The sequence below is a fragment of the Solenopsis invicta genome, chromosome 15 (assembly GCF_016802725.1).
Source record: "Solenopsis invicta isolate M01_SB chromosome 15, UNIL_Sinv_3.0, whole genome shotgun sequence".
Classification (NCBI taxonomy): Eukaryota; Metazoa; Arthropoda; class Insecta; order Hymenoptera; family Formicidae; genus Solenopsis; species Solenopsis invicta.
Genome location: NC_052678.1, coordinates 3,975,190 through 3,994,118, shown reverse-complemented (window position 1 = coordinate 3,994,118; position 18,929 = coordinate 3,975,190). Strand labels below are relative to the sequence as shown.

The 18,929-nt window shown below is 40.4% G+C and overlaps 1 protein-coding gene across 1 annotated transcript in view; it reads right to left on the bottom strand.

Annotated features, from left to right (window-relative positions):
* Positions 1–18,111, bottom strand: part of LOC105205494 (MAP kinase-interacting serine/threonine-protein kinase 1) — a 30,493-nt gene extending 12,382 nt beyond the window's left edge. Inside the window, exons 1-2 of the mRNA XM_011174862.3 lie at positions 17,010–18,111; positions 401–535 (exon numbers count right to left, since the gene is read on the bottom strand). Coding sequence (XP_011173164.1) covers positions 401–535; positions 17,010–17,064 — 190 coding nt within the window. The 5' untranslated portion in view covers positions 17,065–18,111. The remainder of the gene's footprint in view (positions 1–400; positions 536–17,009) is intronic.
* Positions 18,112–18,929: the final 818 nt, after the last annotated feature.

The following is an 18,929-nucleotide window of genomic DNA, read 5'->3' as shown; positions in this document are numbered from 1 at the left end:
GCAAAATTCCAGGCCGCCTGCGCGATCGATTATCACCGCCTCCCTCCCGTGAGCGAGTTCCTTGAGCGCTTCGAACTTGTCCAAGGTCACACGTACCTACGAAGGAGGACTGCAAGTCACCGGTGTAAGATGGAAAGAGAGAGAGAGAAAGAGAGCCGCGTGCCACGCGGGATGCGTGCGCACGGAATAATCCCGGCCCTCCACTCGAAAGATGCGACTTCCGCTCGCACCCTCTTCATCCTGCACTGCACTTCTTTTTCTCTCTCTCTCTCTTCTTTCCATCTTTTCCCCGTGTTGCGAAAGGATCCGGACGAACATCGCGTTTCTCCTTGCGCGGGCAACGTCAGCACTCCCTCGCCACCTTTCCTCTCTTTCGACGTCTCCATCTGTGCGAATTTACCTTGGAAGCAGGAGGACACCACGGAGGAGCCGGAGCGTCTCTTCCTGCGCCTCTTGCGTCGCGCCTCCTCCTGACGGGCCTGCACCGCGCTCATGGACTCCCCCGTCGAGGTCACGTCCCGGCAGGTGCCATCGCCTGAAACATCGCAATCGTCCCTCTGTTAGTTCTCCGTGATTGCAGTTCGCGGATCACGATCCGCATCTTATTTTCCGCGGACGGGCTTTAATGGACTTCCATCAACGGGCTTAACGGATCTCCATTAACGGACGCGAATAGGTTCGCGCGTTCGTTTCGCCGACGGCGCGGATCGACGCTTGAATCGCCCAGTCAGTGCAGCTCGCTTTATTTCCTCACGCGATTAAACGTTAAACGGAGAGACTCTGACCCAATGACGGGACACAAAGGCGGCGGCGGCGGACTAAAAATAGCGGTAGAGCAATTTTTCAGCGTGAATATGCATGAATACCTCGTCGTCGTGTAAAACGGGGCATCTCCGAGGAGAGAGAGAAAGATGGAGGTTGCGCAACGACGACGAGCGTGTTTATTTATGCGGACGAAGTAGCCTATCGTGGCCTATCACACGTGACGGACTCGCGTTTCGCGTTTATCGCCGTTTATTATTGCGAGCTTATCGGCGCCGCGCTATCATCCTCGCACGACCGTTAGTCACCCCCTCGAGCTGCCGCTCGTTACCGCCAGCGATAATTTTCGTCGCCGAATGCGTGTTCATCATCATGCCGCAGACAAATCATCGCCTCGTCGACGGAAAGGCGGCAGCACAAGTGTAAAAAATTTGCATTTCTTAGATATAACGAAAAGAAATCGATCCTGAATACTAATATATTTTTATAAGAAAAAAAAAAAAAAACGTTTCGGAAAGTTATGCACATTATAATTAAATTAACTCAATATTATTACGTCGTTCCGCTTTCTCGTTCAGAATTTTAAAGATGCAGCGAAAGCTTGCAAATTTCGAGAAGCGTCACACTTTTCTATAAAAAAAAAAGAAAAAAAATGGAACTCTGTAACTTTGTCACGCTATATCTCTAAACAGATAGCACATTTCTTAGACCACAATATGTGAAACGAGATCTCAGAATCAGATTGAAGACGATAAACGAGACCCAAAATCAAAAATATTTTATTCTCAAGTAATTATTTAAAAAAATTGTAAAAATGAAAAATGAATTAAGTAACAAACGCGTTTCACACAAGCGCAACGAGTCGTCGTTAACTTTATTTTTTCGTAGTAACGATTCGGTAATGACGTTACACAGTTTTTCATAAAGATAACGATAAGACCGGAATTAGAAAAGTCGCTTTCGACACGTAACTCGTCATTATGCGTCGCTCATTGAAAAAAATAATTCGTTAATTGTCTCGTTATGTAACGAACGTTAAGTTACAAGTTGGTATTTTTCAACAAGTAGCGCATAATGGTAACGAGTTGATTTGTCAAACGTGACTATTTCAACCCGGTCTTACTATTAATAATATGAAAAATTGTTGCGTCACTACCAAATTATAAAAAAAAGAGTAATGGCAATGAGTTACGGCGTTACTTATTGTAACTCGTTATAACGTTGCACTTCCCATCCCTTGGTTGAAAGAAAAAAAGTGATAGAACAAGTACAAAAAAAGATTCCCGTGCCACCAACCAAGGGGGATCTTTACATTCATCGTCGCCTTTATGAATAACCGTTCATTAGTTGAAGGTTTAAAATAATGTCTGCGCATCTCTCTCTCTCTCTCTCTCTCTCTCTTTCTCTCTTGTTATAATTATCACCCAGTCGACGTCGACGTGTCCCCAGCTATTTCCAACGCGTCATAAAATTATCATGTGTTTAACGTTTTTACATGCCAATCAGGTGATTCGGTTTACGACGTCCAACCTCAACCTGAAAACTAGAGACACTCGAGTCGCAGGTGCAATGGTAAACCGTAAAAAATGATGGGGCGATAATTAGGCTAGAGAAATATTATTGAAAACTGCCGTTTCATCGTCCCTTCCTGACCGAATATCCTTCCCCTCTCTCTCGGGCTCTCGAATATCGCAGGGGCAGCACTTTTCCCCGTGTAATAAAACACGCAGCAGGGAGAGAGGAGTGGGACGGGAAGAGTCCCGGGGTTTCTACAGGGGTGCCGCGATTACATAGGAGGCAACCGAACTTTTGTGTGCCCGGTAGGGATGGCAACGCGTACGCGCAATCGATTTGGCCGGGGGCAAATGAAGACGGGTACAATTCCCCCTGGTACGCGCTTTTCTCCCCTCGTTCGATACAACAATGACGGAGCTTCTCGAAACATCCACGTAGTTCCTCCACTGTGTGTGTTTCGACACGTGTACGCTCCAAAATAATCCGGTGGACGAGCGGCCGTGGAATTCAGAGCGAACAGCACCGGTCTCACGAATCTTTACTTTTAACCTTCTGAAGCCATCGTTTATTGGACGTACACCGTCAATTATAAACTTTAATTATTGTTATTAAAGTCAACGTAATACTTATTCTCTTTTATACGAGCCAAGTTTTGTCCCTCGAAATTAATTAGTCGACGTAAATTAAATGGATCCCGCAAACCCTGCATTACTAACTGTGTTATGCCTTGTGTCTGTTAGAGATCTCGATTCGAGATCTCGGACACACTGAAAAAAAAAGTTGAAGTATTACACTGAGAAAAAAAAGTTGTCGAATTGACTCTTTTCAACTTGATTAAATTTTGTTAGTTCAAATATTTGAGTACTCTTAACTCAAATACATATAATTACTTGAACTTTATTTTAAGCATTTATATTTTAAGCATTTATACTTAAATACATAAAAATTTGAAAAAATTTAATCAAGTTGAAAATTTTAGTCAAATTTACAAATTTTTTATCGGTGTAGCAGGCAAATGTTGCCTTGTGACGTTTCTTTCGATATTTATTAGTTATAAAAAAATTGATTGTGACGATGAAATTTCTGTGAAACATATTCTCATTTTTTTTTATTAATTGGTTTTTTTATTAATTTGTTAGAAACAAAATTTTATTTCGCCGTATTTTTAATCAAAGATTTCAATAAATATCATATCAAACAAATATAAAATCATTTGAACAACTCGGCCAATTGATTAATGCAAGTGATCAATTCTCTATCTGCACTAAAAGAAAAACACTTAAAAGTTTATTTGTGTGATATAAATTTATATTTCACTGAAATAAAGTTCTATTTAAATACAGTAAAATTTTATTGCTGGCAAATAAACCAATTGTTAAAAAAAAATGAGATACAGTTCATAAAAATATATTCTGTACTCAAATTCTTTTAAAACCAATAGATATAAAAGAATCATAAATAAGTGACATTGTTTCTAAATTTGGTTCTGACTTTTTTTTCTCATACCGGGAAGAAAAATAGAAATACATTAGCAAGCAAATGTTACTTTCTTCGATATCGTAAAAGACTGTAAAAAAATTTAATTGTGATAACAAAATGTATATTTCTGCCCATATTTCACTTTTCCTAACAATTGATTTATTTACCAAGAATAAAATTTTATTTCGCCGTATTTAAATAAAAATTTATTTTACTAAAATAAATGTATACTCCACAAATAAATTCAAGTATCCTTTTTTCAATGCAGTCTAAGACTCGCGTACCAATTTCTAGCATCGTAAGCACCAGGCTTTACAGATTTTGACGTCAGCCTCAGAGGGTTAAGTACGACGATCAATCTTCGACGTCTAACAATCTACGCGACGGTTGATTAGGTCCGGAATAAAAATTTCTCGGAAGTGAAATCTGCCTAAAGTCCTAACGTTGGCTCGGCACAGCGCAGCGACGGCGGCGGTGCGGTGCAGTGGTTCGATTTCGCACACAGCTCGGTGCGTCCGTACACAAGATACCGTAGGCAAGGTTCCCTGTCCTCGCACTTTCTAATTCAGCCGCTAAAAATGGGACCGTCGGTCGCCGATACGAAGCCGCACGTCGTCGTCGTCGTCATCGTCGTCGTCGTGGTCGTCGTGCCGGCAGCGTCATTCGGCGTTTCCCTCTCCGTTTCTCTCCGCTGGGAAAGTTCAACTCGTTTGGCGTGCGAAGGCGCAGCTCCGCGGGAGAGAGAGATCGGTACAGGATTCACGATCCGCGTGTTAACGGAGATATACGACGGCAGCAGATATTTACGCGAGATGTATATCGCCGGCCGGCCGCCGGCCGGGGTCACGCTGTATCTGCACGGCGATGTTTCCGCGACTGTCACCGAGTGAGACGATTCGAGTATACACTTTCACGTAATAAAATAAATGTTCCACGCTAGTGAAAAGGTCCTTCCAAGTAATCGCGCGCCGATCGTGCGAGTATTAACTATGTTTACTCATATATTAGAAGCGCATGCTCCTTCATTTATTGTATATAATTCACAAGACAACAAATTTATATAATATATGAATTTATATGTATATTGAATGTAAATATAAAAATATAAAAAGTTATTAACATTATTAACACTATTTTCAGCGAGAGATCATATTCTTTTTCGATTTTAATTGCGATTTATCGCGATTTTATTTTAATATTAATTATTGTATATTAAATATATACATATATTATATTCAAAGTTGGACAGTAACAAGTTAAAAAGTTAGAAGTTTAATAGCTTTTAAGTTAATTTAATTTTTAAATTTAACTAGTTATTTTTTAAACACGTAAACTTTAATTTATTAACTTTTTCCCAAGTTAAAAGTTTATCTGTAAAAAAAAATATCCTACAAAAAATGTTTTTTTGTTATTTCATATAAACTTAATTTACAAATAAAATATTAAATGTCCATGATTCGTATTACAATTCTTTTGAGTAATATAACTTTAACAAGTTGCGAATTGCTAATTTAATATAAATAATGCTTTTTAAAATTAACTTTTAATCTAAATGTAACTTTTAACTAGTCAGTTTTTTTTTATCGATGTAACTTTTAACGTAACTAAACTAATTTTATAAGCCATTCACTGTAACCTAATTTTGTTAAATGAATAATTTACTCAACCTTGATTATAATAAGCATATTGTCAATATGAGACTTTCGTTATTTTGATCGTTTAAAAATGCAACAAGCGAGTAACGTAACCATTTACGAACAGAAATTCACAATAAATACATAATTTAATAGATTCCGAAGTATTTATAGAACCTTTACGATTCCACGTTGAGGTAGACCCACACTGGAAGAAAAATGTCGATGTATTGAAAACCAAATGCCTCTTGTGACGTAGTCTTCGATATTTATTAATCATAAAAAAATCAAGATCACAAAATATACATTTCTGCGAAATATATCTTATTTCAAGAGACAGCACTCAACACGAAAATAAATGGTTTATTTTGATAAAATAAGTTTTAATTTGTCATATTTAAATAACTGATTTATTACAGAAATAATTAACAATTTGTGGGATATAACGTTTATTTCACTCCATAAATTTTTTTCCGGAAAAATAAATCTATTAATAAACAAGACGAGACATATATCACAGAAATGATTTCGTCATCACAACCACAAACCTATTTTACAATCAATAAATATCGAAAACTGTTGCAAGAAATATTGGTATTTCAATTTTTTTTCTCTCAACATTACGTGGAAGTCTGTCGCATAATGTTCCGAAGCTGATTATAATACAATCGACATACTGTATTTTTAGAATCTCCATAAATTTCTCCGAATAATAAAAATTCTTTGATTCATACTACAATTTATCAGACGAAGCTCCACCGTGAAAGAGATACTTAAAAATTCATTTGTGGGATATAAAATTATTTCATTGAAATAAATCTTCCTTTGCATACGGCGACATATTACGTTTCATTTCTAGGAAATAAATCAATCGATAAGAAAAATGTGAAATATATTTCACGGATACGTCTATATTATCATCGCAATCGAAATCGTTTATAGCTGTAAATATCGAAGAGAGAAAATGTCAGAAGTAACATTCGCTTCTGAATATTTCGACTTTCTTTTCCTCGCTGTGAGAACGAGATACTCTTGATTTTCGCTCATCTGCAGTGAGAAACAGATTGGACTGAGCGAAGGATTGAGAATCAGTGGAAATTTCAGAAGGTTAGTCAAGTGCACTTTACAGGAGAGGCCGAGTCTCCTTTGAAGAATCCCAACCGATCTTGAGCGTGACGGTGCGACTTGAGAGGTCGCGAGACGACGACGACGACGATGACGACGACGACGACAACGACGTGGTGGCAAGCGAAACGCGGCGGTAAACCGCACACACCGGTGCCTTTCGGGCGACGCGGAAGAGATGCGCGCCGATGCGCGTGGGCGAAGACGTCGCGGTGACGCTCAATGCGATATACACAACGTAGCGATGAATAATAAAGTGCCCCGGCGAGCAAATCGAACCTTCGTGCCACTCCTTTGAGAACGGACGAACGGACACACCGCTCTCGCGTGGGTCGAGGAGAAATCAGAGCCCCAGACGGGCGGGACAACGAATGTATACCGCGTACGACTACTATCTCATTGTCTCCGACGGTGACGATGACCGACTCTCGAGGATCAGGTCGAAATGCGACAAAGAGATGAGTATCGTTCAATCGAAACCGCTTGAAGCGGAAATAGCTTCAACTGCCACGTTGCTCTTCAAGCAACTCGGACTGCAGTGCGCGCGTGGCACATATTTAACTCGTGGCGATGACGATTACGCTAATCGACAAGTATACGTGGTTTGGCCCAAGCTCGGACGTGGCGATAAGAACGAGAAGTCATTTCATCGTGGTGGGCTTCATTGAGAATTCATTGATCATAACGCGTTTTAGAAAACTCGTGGCGAGAGTCGGTCGAGTGTTAATAATGTATCGGACTATCGGCCCAGTTCTACTCGCATCGGAGAGATTGGAGGAACTCAAACCAATCAGAAACGGAGTAAATGGATTAAGCTTATTATTTGATTGACCGAATTTTTATTTCCAATTCGCAGTCTCAATCTCTATAAGGGATTTTACACAGGTGCTGTCGGTATTATTGACCAACAAATATTGACAATAAGATAACTACGACGGTACGTATGCCGCATCTGTCGAAAATTCAATTTATCAACAAATTAAAGCAACGAATGTGGCAGATACCGGTTCAAAGCAGTTCTTAGCGCTCAATAATTTGTCAAGTGTTTAATTTATCAAAAATTATTTACTGTAAAAGATGATTCCAATACGGGTAATTAGCAAGATGATTCATTGAGCGAGATTCCAGTACATTATTATGTTTGTTCTGGCGTTAATTAACTTTGTTCTTATTTTATTACATTTATTTCTCCGTTAAATATTTGTACAATTGCGACTGAAAAAAGACTAAGCAAAGTCCAAATTTGTCTCGCTGCACACCTGTTATTTGAAGTTGACATATTAAATTTGATTAATTAACATCTTGTAATTTTATGCTCGTTTTTGGCCCCGATCGAAAGGTTTCGTTTAAAACAACGAGCAGGATATTTAATTTGATTACTACGTTTAAAAGACAAATAAACTAGACCGATAAAAGCTTTATGTTTACTGCAACAAAAAAAACTTTTCAACTAAATATTTGTTTTCTTATATTTGAAAAAAAAAAAAAACTTTTTAGAAAGTTGCATTTATGCCGTATATCAAAAAAGAGATGAGATGTATCGCCATTCATGAGTGGCACAATCAAGCGGAACAAAGAGCGCAAGAGCTAAGCGCTTGTATTTTGATCCATCCTTTACTATCCCTCTACACTTATATGCATCGCGAAATAACCACTAAGCCTTTTTACACTCCCTATAGAGAGGGTGCGGTCAAGGTGACCCTACAAGTGCTTTGAAGCATTCTTTGATTGGTCGATTTGCAAAATTCTTTGTTGTGATTGGTCAATCAAGTGCTTTAGAGCATTTGTAGCACCAAATTGATGTGGCACCCAGAGAGTAATCATTTTACGTGCTCGTAATACATCACTGCTCACACATTGACAAACTAATTCAACTCGCGATGGTTTCCTTAATATTAACAGTAAAAAAACTGACATCACGCAAACTAATATAACATAAAAACGTAACAAAATGATTTCAAGCAAAATTACACCTTTACTCATATTTTCTCTGACTATTGTGGCGTAAATAGTGGAGCTGCTCTATTATTGATCGTTGTTAATATTGCTGGATTGATGTAGAGTATTGATGGTGATCCAGATTGTGTGAAAATTACGTGTCAGTATAGTTCCACAATCAAGGACGACATAGTTACAAGAACCTCAAGTTGTGTAAAAATATTGATGCATATCACATAGTATTATTGATTCAATACTACCGATCAATATTATCGACCGTGCAAGGTTTAACGTGTAAGGTAAATGTTTTAGTGACCGAACATGTCCTTATATCTAGACACGAACTCGGAAATTCACTATTATTAATCTAAAATGTTTTTTATAATATAAAAATTTTATTGTGAAAAATTTAAATATTTTAAAATATTTATAAGAAAAATTAATTGAAATATTACAAACATCAACGTTAAAAAAATCAATTTGTTACAAAACTAACAATAAGCGTTTGTATTCTTGAAATTTTTGAAAATTACATTTTTCATATTTATTTTATAAACAATTCATATAAGAACAAGCATTTAAGATACTAAAGACAAACTGTCTTCAGATTTCTCCGGATATGGATTCACTCAGAAACGAGTTTTTTTTTATTTTCGGAATAATTAAAAAATTGTTTACATTCTGACACGTTAATAGCAACGGTTTTTTTATTGCTCATATTTTAGGTAATTATATAATTTCTAATTTTATATCGTGAATCCTTACAGAAAAACAATCTTGTCTCCGTATTGTTACATATATTTATCGTTATCTATATGAAATTCCCTAAATAAAGAAATGGCTTCATCTTCATTTAAATTATTACAATATATATTATCTCCATCTTTATTTTACATAAAAGAAATGTTTTTTTTTAATTATCTAGATATAAAATCGTATATAATTTTATATTTTATCTAGACAGACTAAAACTAAATCATCTTTATCTTATCTAATACACATTTACATGTAATTTACCTGATCTTTCTAGATAATTTTAAGTTATCTATAAAGCGCAGCACTGCATGTTCGGTTACTAGGACATTTACATTTACCTCCGTCCGATCGAGGAACACAGACAGCGTACGGGCTTCACTCGAACGGATCTCTTCGCGCGGAGACAATAGCCGACGGACGCGTCGAGAGAGCCTCGGTAGACTCGGGTTTCACAATCGTCCAAAAATAAGCGTACGAGATACAGGATCAGGATCTTCGGAGACGATGATCGCGCGTCTCTCCTCCGTCCCTCTTCGAAAATTGCCACGCGGGAATCCAACCCTCGGCGAAAATCGGCGCTCTCTCGATCGATCCCCGCCCCCGTATCGGATGTCGTTAACTTTCGTCGCGATGGCCCGCTCGCATCTTCGCGCGTGCGATCATAATTTCGGTTGCGGCACGGCGCGCGAATGTATTTTCGTGCTGCCTCGCCGGTCGGCCACCGACGCCGCGCAACGACCGACACTATCCGAGTTCAATGACTGGCACAGAAAAGGAACGCCGCCATCTTACGCGAGATATGCACGTACGATAGTGTTCTATCCGCGCGCGCGCGTGCGTGCGGGCGCTGCTGATTACGCGAAATCGTCGCATCGGGGGTGATATCCTTCTTTACGTAAGTCATCGAGAAAAGAAAGAAAGGAAAACAAAGCTGGGTGCGCCGGGCCGCGAATAACAGCACTCGCGATAATCGAAGAGCTTCGTCTTTGATTTATCAGATTGAAAGTAAACAGACGTGAGGGAAAGAGATAGAGAGAGAGAGATGGGTGGGACGCTTCCGAAAATGTAACTGGGCTGCCCTGAACAAACGATACAGGAAACGGCTTCCGTTTACTTTAATTATATCTTGGGGCTAACTCGAGCTGCCGGAAAGCTCCGCTCGGAATACCGCAGCCGCAAAACGTTCCGGACGAGAATTCGAGGAGGGCGACACGACGATATCCCGCGTACAATGGCTCGTCATTAGTGCATCGTATAAATTAAAAAGCGAGCGGTATATTACGCGAACATCGTCGCCTAATTAAAGGGTCAGGCGGAAAGGGGAGCGATCACGCGGCGCGCCGGAGCGTGACTCCCATTTTTCTAGCTGTTATATCGTTACGTCAGGCTGCACATATGTGACGCGCGGAGATTCAGGAGTAGTCCCGGTGCACAACCCGAAGTTTTCCGTTTCGGCGGACAACGCTCGGACACTAACAGCTTGGGTTCTTTCCGTAATTGTCCGCGGGACCCTCGCGTCTGGGAACGAGTACAGTAGCGGGATTCTGCGGGATTCTGCGCGGCTCTCAACTGACGGCGTCGGTATCGTCACATTATCGTCGCGCAGCTTTTCTATGCTACACACACATACATTGTAATATCTATGCAACGACGGTATAACGATATCGATACTATTGTTGAGAGTTACAAAATGCCGGTGCAGGAGGAGATTCGTCCGTGTTTCGCTCGGTGGAACTCGTTATGGATGAACACTGAGAGAAATGTTTGGTGAGATAGACCAACGTTTGAATTTTATACTTATAATTATATAAATAAACAATTGTTTTTATACAACTATGACGAAATGGTTCATGAAACGGAATTAAGTTTTTGGTACCAATAACTACAAAACTCATTTGATTACTATTTAACTAAACGTTTGCTTGATACAACATATTTCTTTCAGTGTGCACATTCTCAGAGAAAAAAATATCTTACAACAAATAATTATATATTAGATGGGTTCCAATAGGTTATTTGCAGTCAAAGTAAAAGTTTCTTAATTAAAATATTTATGTAAATCAAATGAAATAATTTTTATTTAAGTAATTTTTTCTCACAGTTCTAAAAAATATTTACTGTTTGCACTATTTTTTTTTTTTTATATTCAAGACAATCAGTTTTTTTAATCTAAAAAGACAATCGAGTTTAATAATATTATTAGTTCATTTATAAAATAAATAAAAAATATAAAAATACAAAATTATATATTTAAGATAATATATATATAAAATACTTTTACTATAATAAACAGAACATCACAGATGCATTTAAATATATCGTTTTAAGAAAACGTACGTGAGAGCAATCTGTAAAATTTTGATTAAACCCGTAATATTTCAAAAACGGATGCTATAAACATCCTTTACATCGTCGTGGCACTTGTCACGTCTCCGTTCGCGGTGTCATCGGATATATTTGGGCCGTTCGTCGCTTTGTTCCTCCCACCCATCGCGTATTCCTTTACGCGCACGTCCGCTCTTTCGAGGAACGCGACAACGCGTAGCCTCGACGACGCTCTCTTTTATTCATCGCCGAATGTCAAAGCTCTCCCTCTCGCGTCCATCGGTCTCGCTCGGCTCGAGCTCCGATCGAACGGGAAAAATAACGAATATACGCGCCGTGCACGCTCGTGTTTGTATATGTGTACGTACGAAACGCGGGGACGCGCGAACCGTTCGTTCGGCTTCTTTTGTTCCACGTATCGTGCGTGTTTCCCTTTAAAATCGCGCCGAGTTGACATGCGCGGCCTGGGACCCTTCCACCCTTCGTTCTTTGTTTGGGTCGCCCTATAACCGACTCACGCGCGCGGGCTCTCCCTTCGCCTCGCGTACCGTGCCGATGCCGAGAGAACCGCGAAACCCCCTCTCGAGCCTTATATACCGACTAACCCACTTGTCCCCCTTCATCCCCCCCTCCGCCCTCTCTACCCTCCTCCCAAAAAATAATCCGTCGTGCCAACGACGCCGAGCCGCTCCGAAGCGACGCGGTGACGTTGCAAAATGCTCTCTCTCTCTCTCTCTCTCTTTCTCGCGCGCACACAGAGTTTCTCCCAAAAATACCTTACCTCTCTCTCTCTCTCTCTCTCTTTCTCGCGCGCACACAGAGTTTCTCCCAAAAATACCTTACCTACTAAAATTCGCGCAATATATTGGCGTAAAATCGTCGCGTCGAATCGGGATTAGATTCAGCGAGATTCGATCCGCGAGCGAGCGAGCGAGGCGAAATAACTTCGCGGACGCAGGTAAGAATTCGGCGGTCTCGTATTCGCATCCCGATCCTATTTCCTCGCTTCTCGATTTCCCTCTTCCTTTTTCGCTTGGCTAAGGCGAAACTGCGGACGCGATTGTACAATTACTGATTTTTTTTTTTTATACATATATACCACGTGTCGACGCGGGCACCGACCGGCGTCAACGAACGAACCAACGAACGAACGGACGAACGAACGGACGGACGAACGGACGGACGAACGAACGAACCAACGAACGAACGAACGAACGAACGGACGAACGAACGAACGGACGGACGGACGACGACGCGACGAGGTGGAGAGCTGAGAGAGTTGCGTCGAGCGAGGTGGACGATTGCGCGGTTCGTTTCGTCATCCTTGTTATTTCGGACGCTGGTCGCGCGTCTGTTTCACCTCATTATGCCGGGGCGTTGCATAATTCGGATGCGGCGCCAGCCGCTCGGGTACTTTTCCAGGTTTCCGCTTTTAGAGATAACGAAGACCCGGCGGTCGGTCGGCTCGGTGTAATTAGCGGTCCGCGGCTCTTGCTCCGATTGACAACCGACCGCGGGAGAGCGTTCGCGTGAATAGGAGTAAACTCGCTTGGCGCATCGCTTTTCTCTGGTTTTTTTCTTTCTTTCTTTCTTTCGTCGACAGCAAACACGGACAGCTGCAGCGAGACGCGCAGAATCCCGAAGCGGAGACGACCGCAAGCAAACATAGCAGTGTGTAACACAAGAAGTCGATGTATAACACGGTCGATGTATAACACGCCGGAGAGGGTTGTGCCGTAAATTTTAAGATTACGTCTGAACGGATTGTTTACCTGTTATCTGCATTGTGTTTACACGAATCTTTTTCATACGGACAATACGAGGAATGTAAAATATTATAAATTGGATGACGCAATGTAGAAAAAGGTAACGAAGGATGTTTTGTCTCTACAATAGCGGCTTAAAAAACTATGGATGTTTGAACACTGTAGATTTCTTAGATTCATTTTTTTTTTAATTAACACGAAATTTTTATCATAAATGTCTAAAATGTTGGTTCAGCAAAGAAGAAATAAATGAAAAATTTGGCTTATACATTGAAAATAATCTGATTTCCTAACGATTTTAGATAAATAATTTTTTAACAAGTAAAATAAATTTTTTTGCATAAATATTTATTAGCGTTGTCTTAGTACACTGTTAAAAATGTCATAATAAAATTCAATATTCAATAAAAATTTCAATAAAAATTCAATCTATTTTTTTAAGTTACAAAAGTAATTTAAATTTAATATAACTATAACTGCAACGTATGTACACAAAATTTAGGGCACTTTTGATAACATTAAATGTTTTTAATGTGTTTCCTTAAATTTGCTTCTGTTACATTACATAAAATTTTGCTGCATATTTTTAATAATATATATGTATAAAATTTGATTTAATTTGTAACGCTATTTCCTCATAAAATTTGCAAATAAGTACTAGAAAATGCAATTTTACATGAGAACCAAGAGCAAACAAAAAATTAAATAACTTTTAAACCAATAAGAAATTTTTACACAGATACTGAAACATAATAATGGAACAATCTATGAAATTTAAAATTTTTTAGCAATAACTTGAGATGTGACGCATCCTTAAAAAAAGGCCCACTTGCAATGTCGCAATTCCACATGACGCAGTGTCATTTGTTTAATCTAACTGGAAGGAAATATTTCTATTTAGAATACAAATATTTCATTAGGATTACTTTTTTTACGATTATTTAAATTATTATTCATATTTTCACACGCAATATGAACACAAAGTAAAATACGGTTTCGGTCATTTCCACATTTAAAATTGTTGTGCCCGTAAAAATAAGAATTAATATGAAATAATAAATTTCAAAATCGGAAAAATCTCAGATTTTCTTTATAAATAATATAAAGGACGAATATAATTATTAAAATTTTTTATGTATCTTTTTATAAAATTTATTGAATTCGCATAAAAAATTTTATATATATATATATAAAAGATAAAGAATCATAACTGAATAATTGAACATTTCTACTAACAATAAATAGAAATGTTGTCCAGCTAGAATGAACAAATGACACTGTGCAGCATGACGAAACCCATTTCCCGTCGCTCGCGCGAGTCGGAATTCCGAGAGAATCGGCGTCCGAGGACTCCGAAGTTAAAAACGTGAAGATAATGAGCAGACGTGTCAGATAGCCCCAAAACACGTTACACAAGAACGTTTTGAAACTTTCGTCTGAAGTAATTTAAGTGTTAATACCAACACATATAAAATATGAGTTTAAATTACCATCTTGTTTTTAATAAATACTGAAAGAAAAAGTTTTTTATAATGGAAAAAAGGAAATTTTCCTAAAACCATATATTTTGATACAAGCATTTGTTTGTTCCGTTTAAATAAAAATATTTTTAAGTAAATAAACATATTACCTTAAGTATATAATTTCGTATTATATTTTTTATATTTAAATAATAATTTTACAAATAAGTTACTAATGTTATTAAATTTGATTAAATTGTTTTCTTAGATTTAAAAAATCTAATTAACTTCAACATAAAAATAATCTAACAGCAAATATTTTCTGGAACTGTAAGAAAAAAGTACTTAATTAAAAAAATAATTTCTTCATTAGTTAAGTTACATGAATAAAAAGCTAACTTGGTTTTTTAGTTAAAAGTTAAAAGTTACGTTTAGATTAAATTGAAAGTTAAGTTTGAAAAGCATATTATTTATTTTAAATTAAAAATTTGTAAGTTTTTAACATTGGATTACTCAAAACAATTACAATATAAATCATCAAACAAATTTAATATTTTACATGTAAATTAAATTTAAATGAAATTGTCATGTGAAAATGTATTTTTTCTTTTATAATTCGTTTACATAAATAAAGTTTTTAACTTATGGAAAACGTTAAAAAATTAAAATTTATGTGTTTAAAAAATAACTAGTTGAAGTTAAAAATTTAAAATCATTTAAGATTAACCAAGTTAATAACTTAACTTAGACAATCTTAAATGAAAAAGTTATTAACTTTGTATTAACTTTATTGTTTAACTTTTAACTTTTTAATTAGTTATTACCTAATCTTGAATTTATTTCATTCTTTCTTAATATTGCAAGTGTGTATAATTCTTTGCTTTCTTATTTTTAGATTTTACATAACGAAGTATTTCCATTTAATTTAGAGATTTGTCGTCGAGTCTGTTGACTGGCATAGTTGCAGTCTATTTTAAAAATGCATAGTTGACAGGCAAACGCGTTAAACTATGTCTCTGTTTTCATCAGATTTTCCTCAGGTTGTCGAGAAGATCAGAGAGTAAGTACATGCATCGCCGTTTAATTGCCGGCCAACGCGTGGGTGCCGGTATAATTCGGGAAAGTTCTCTCCCCCCCCCTCTCTCTCTCTCTCTCTTCCGTTCCTTCCGCAGCCGATTCGTATGCGTGACGCGGATTTTCGCGATGAAAAGCGAATGACTAAACGAGCGCATCTCTATCTAGTATTCTCGTCGCGCGGCCTCTCTCTTCCCGTCGACGACTCGAGCGTGAAACCCGTCGATCGTTTCTCTCTGTCTCTCTCGCCTCGCTTCCTCCCCCTTCCGCTATTTCCACCCTACCGTCTCTCTCGTCCCGCGACAACGCGGTGAAAACGCAAATCGCAAAAAAGAGTGTTCGACCCGTTGCCGGCGAAAATGGCCGCCGCAGCCGAAGTTAGCCGGTACGCAAAACAAGCATCGATACATCACGATAAGACGGTCCCGTGACTCGTCGCGGCTGTGATTCTTCACGGACGCGATCTACACGCGATCTACACTATTGCATACACCCTGGTGGCGCGGCCGGCGGCGGCGAGCGTTTCTTTCCGGCGGAAAGCGTTAATCCCGGCGCCGCCTTAAGCCCCGGAGCTTTAAGGGAAAGCCGGTCAGATCGCAACTGTAAAGTTCCAGAGCTTAGAAGCAAATTAACGTCGCAGCTCGCAATCGGAGCGAAAGGCCTGCTTTAACCGCTGCACGCCCGCCTGTCGTGGCGTCAGCTTTGACGGACGGATTCCACGTCGACGAGAGTCTGCACTGCAGATCCCTCTCTCCGTCGGAGAGAGGAGAGCTCGGTTTCTCGCGGATCGAGAAACGAGATCGTGCTCACCGTGATCATTAACTTCCAAATATTATTCCGGCGAAATCCGAACGCTTCGCCTCGCCCCCTCCCGCCCCTGCCTAAGGTGACAAGCTGACGTTACTTGTCGTCATCGTTGCGTCAAAAGATGTTTTGCAGGATTCGTAAATCATGTTTCAAAATCCATGTTTTAAACATGTTTCAAACGCATAATATAATATTGTTAAAAACATGATTTTGACAAACACATTTACGTATTTGAGATATGTTTGAAACATGACTTTTCATCAACTTTATCATTTTGACGCTTAAAGGTGACGAGAGATAAGAGTCAGCTTGCCACCAGGAGAGTTCCAGTTTTATCATCGCGGTGACTGAAATTTCTCTCCACTCACCTCGTCCGGCCTCCTGAGTGCCGTCCTCTCGTTCCTCCAGAATCTTCTCCACCATGATACCTTCGTCGCTCGCGCGAACGACCGTCCGGGGAAAAGAGAAAAAGGATCGGAGAGTTCCTCTGGTTCACCACTGATCGGAGAGATCTGGTCTGGGCGCGCGTTTCTTCGCTCCGGCAACTCGCACCGATAGCAATAATTATAAAAAAGAGTCAGTCGTATATACAAAAAACCCTATCCACTAAGATACTGATATAATCTTTCTTCGGAGCAATGTATATATATATCTCTTTCTCTTTCTCTCCCTCCTGCTCTCTGGATCACGTCACTCGCCGCTCTCTCTCTCTCTCACTCCTCTGCTCCTTTTTCTCGCGAAGAAGGTCGATGTATATCAGCGATATCACAGATGTAAATAAATATATAAAGCCTATCCCTCTCTCTCGCTCTCTATATATACATATATAATATATCTCCTCCGCGCGATTGCTCGTCCTCTTTTCTCACGAAGATGACACGTCCACAGGTGCTACTGATAACGATGTTGTTGTTGTTTTTGAATAAATACTATCACAGACTTTGACACTGCACTTTCTCTCAGTCGGTCATCCTCCGCGCTGATTCTCTTCTCTCCCTTCCGCTCTTTCACTCACTCCCTTTCTCTCTCTCTCTCTCTCTCTCTTTCTCGCCCTCGGCGTCGATCTTGTTCGCCGGTGTGTGTCTTCCTTCTCTCTCTCTCTCTCTCTCTCTCGCAACCGAGCAGCCAAGCCCTTCTGCCGATGAGAAGCTAAGCTCGCGCTGTCAGCCTCTCGCCAGAACCTTCTCCGCGACCTGCTCTTTGCTGCTGCTGCTGATGCTACCACCGCCTCCTCCTCCTCCGCCGCTACCTTCTCTCCTCTCCGCAGCTCCTCCGCTCCCACCGCCCTGCTGAAGGTTTTTAACCGGATGCACCGGGCCTTTTCGCACGCGAAAGCCCCGCGATGGTCGTCGTGGCTCCGTCGTCGCTATCGCACAGCCTCTCGCACGTAGCGGCAATCGGGCTCGGAAGCGCATTAAAAACCCTTTCGTCTAACACATTCCTCTCTTCCACATCACCATCCCTCACTGCTCGGCAGTTGGTTTCCGACTGAGCTCGACAAGATGGCCGCCCTTGCTTACCAACACTCCAAGGCCCGCCTCGCCCCGCGCCGACCGCGCCGCGTCCACCATCGCTCTGCTCCGCTCGCTCGTTCTCTCTCTCTCTCTCTCTCTCCCTCCTTTCTTCGCTCACTTTCTCGCTCGCTCGCTCTCTCGCCACCGTTGGCCGGCGAATCACGAGGCTTCGTCGACGCCCTGCGAGTCACGTAGGCAACGGGGTTCTCAAACCGCGGCTCCTGACGGCGCGCCGTGGATGACGCAAACGACGACACGAATCTCGCGATCGAACCTCGCGCGACACGAGATTTTTCTAGAACCTACCTACGAAATGTCCACTGCTCGCGACTGTTTCTCGCGTCATTTCTCTCTCTCTCTCTCTCTCTCTCTCGTTCACTTATTTCGCGGAACGGAGAAATTGTAGCGATCAGTGCGGCACGCGGGCGTCTCTATTATCCTATTAACGAACGCACCGAGTAGGATTCGCTTGGCAGGTGTCGCCGGGGGAAGAAGGCGGAAGGCGGAAGGGAAAGAGAAGAAAGGACGTCTTGAATCCTCTCGTCTTGAATCATCTTGCAAATTTCGCGCTCCAAGAGCGATGAGTTCGGGATACGAATTACGACGAGGATGCTCCGTACGAATGAGAGTCCCTGGCCTCGCTTCGCTCCGCTCCTCTCTCTCTCTCTGGCTCGCCGGCTCTCGCCATTTTGCGCGTAATAATACGGGAGCGGCGGCGTTTTCTACGCCGTACGCGCGTCCAACCCTTGGAAAAAAAGAAGGAAAGCGGCCGGC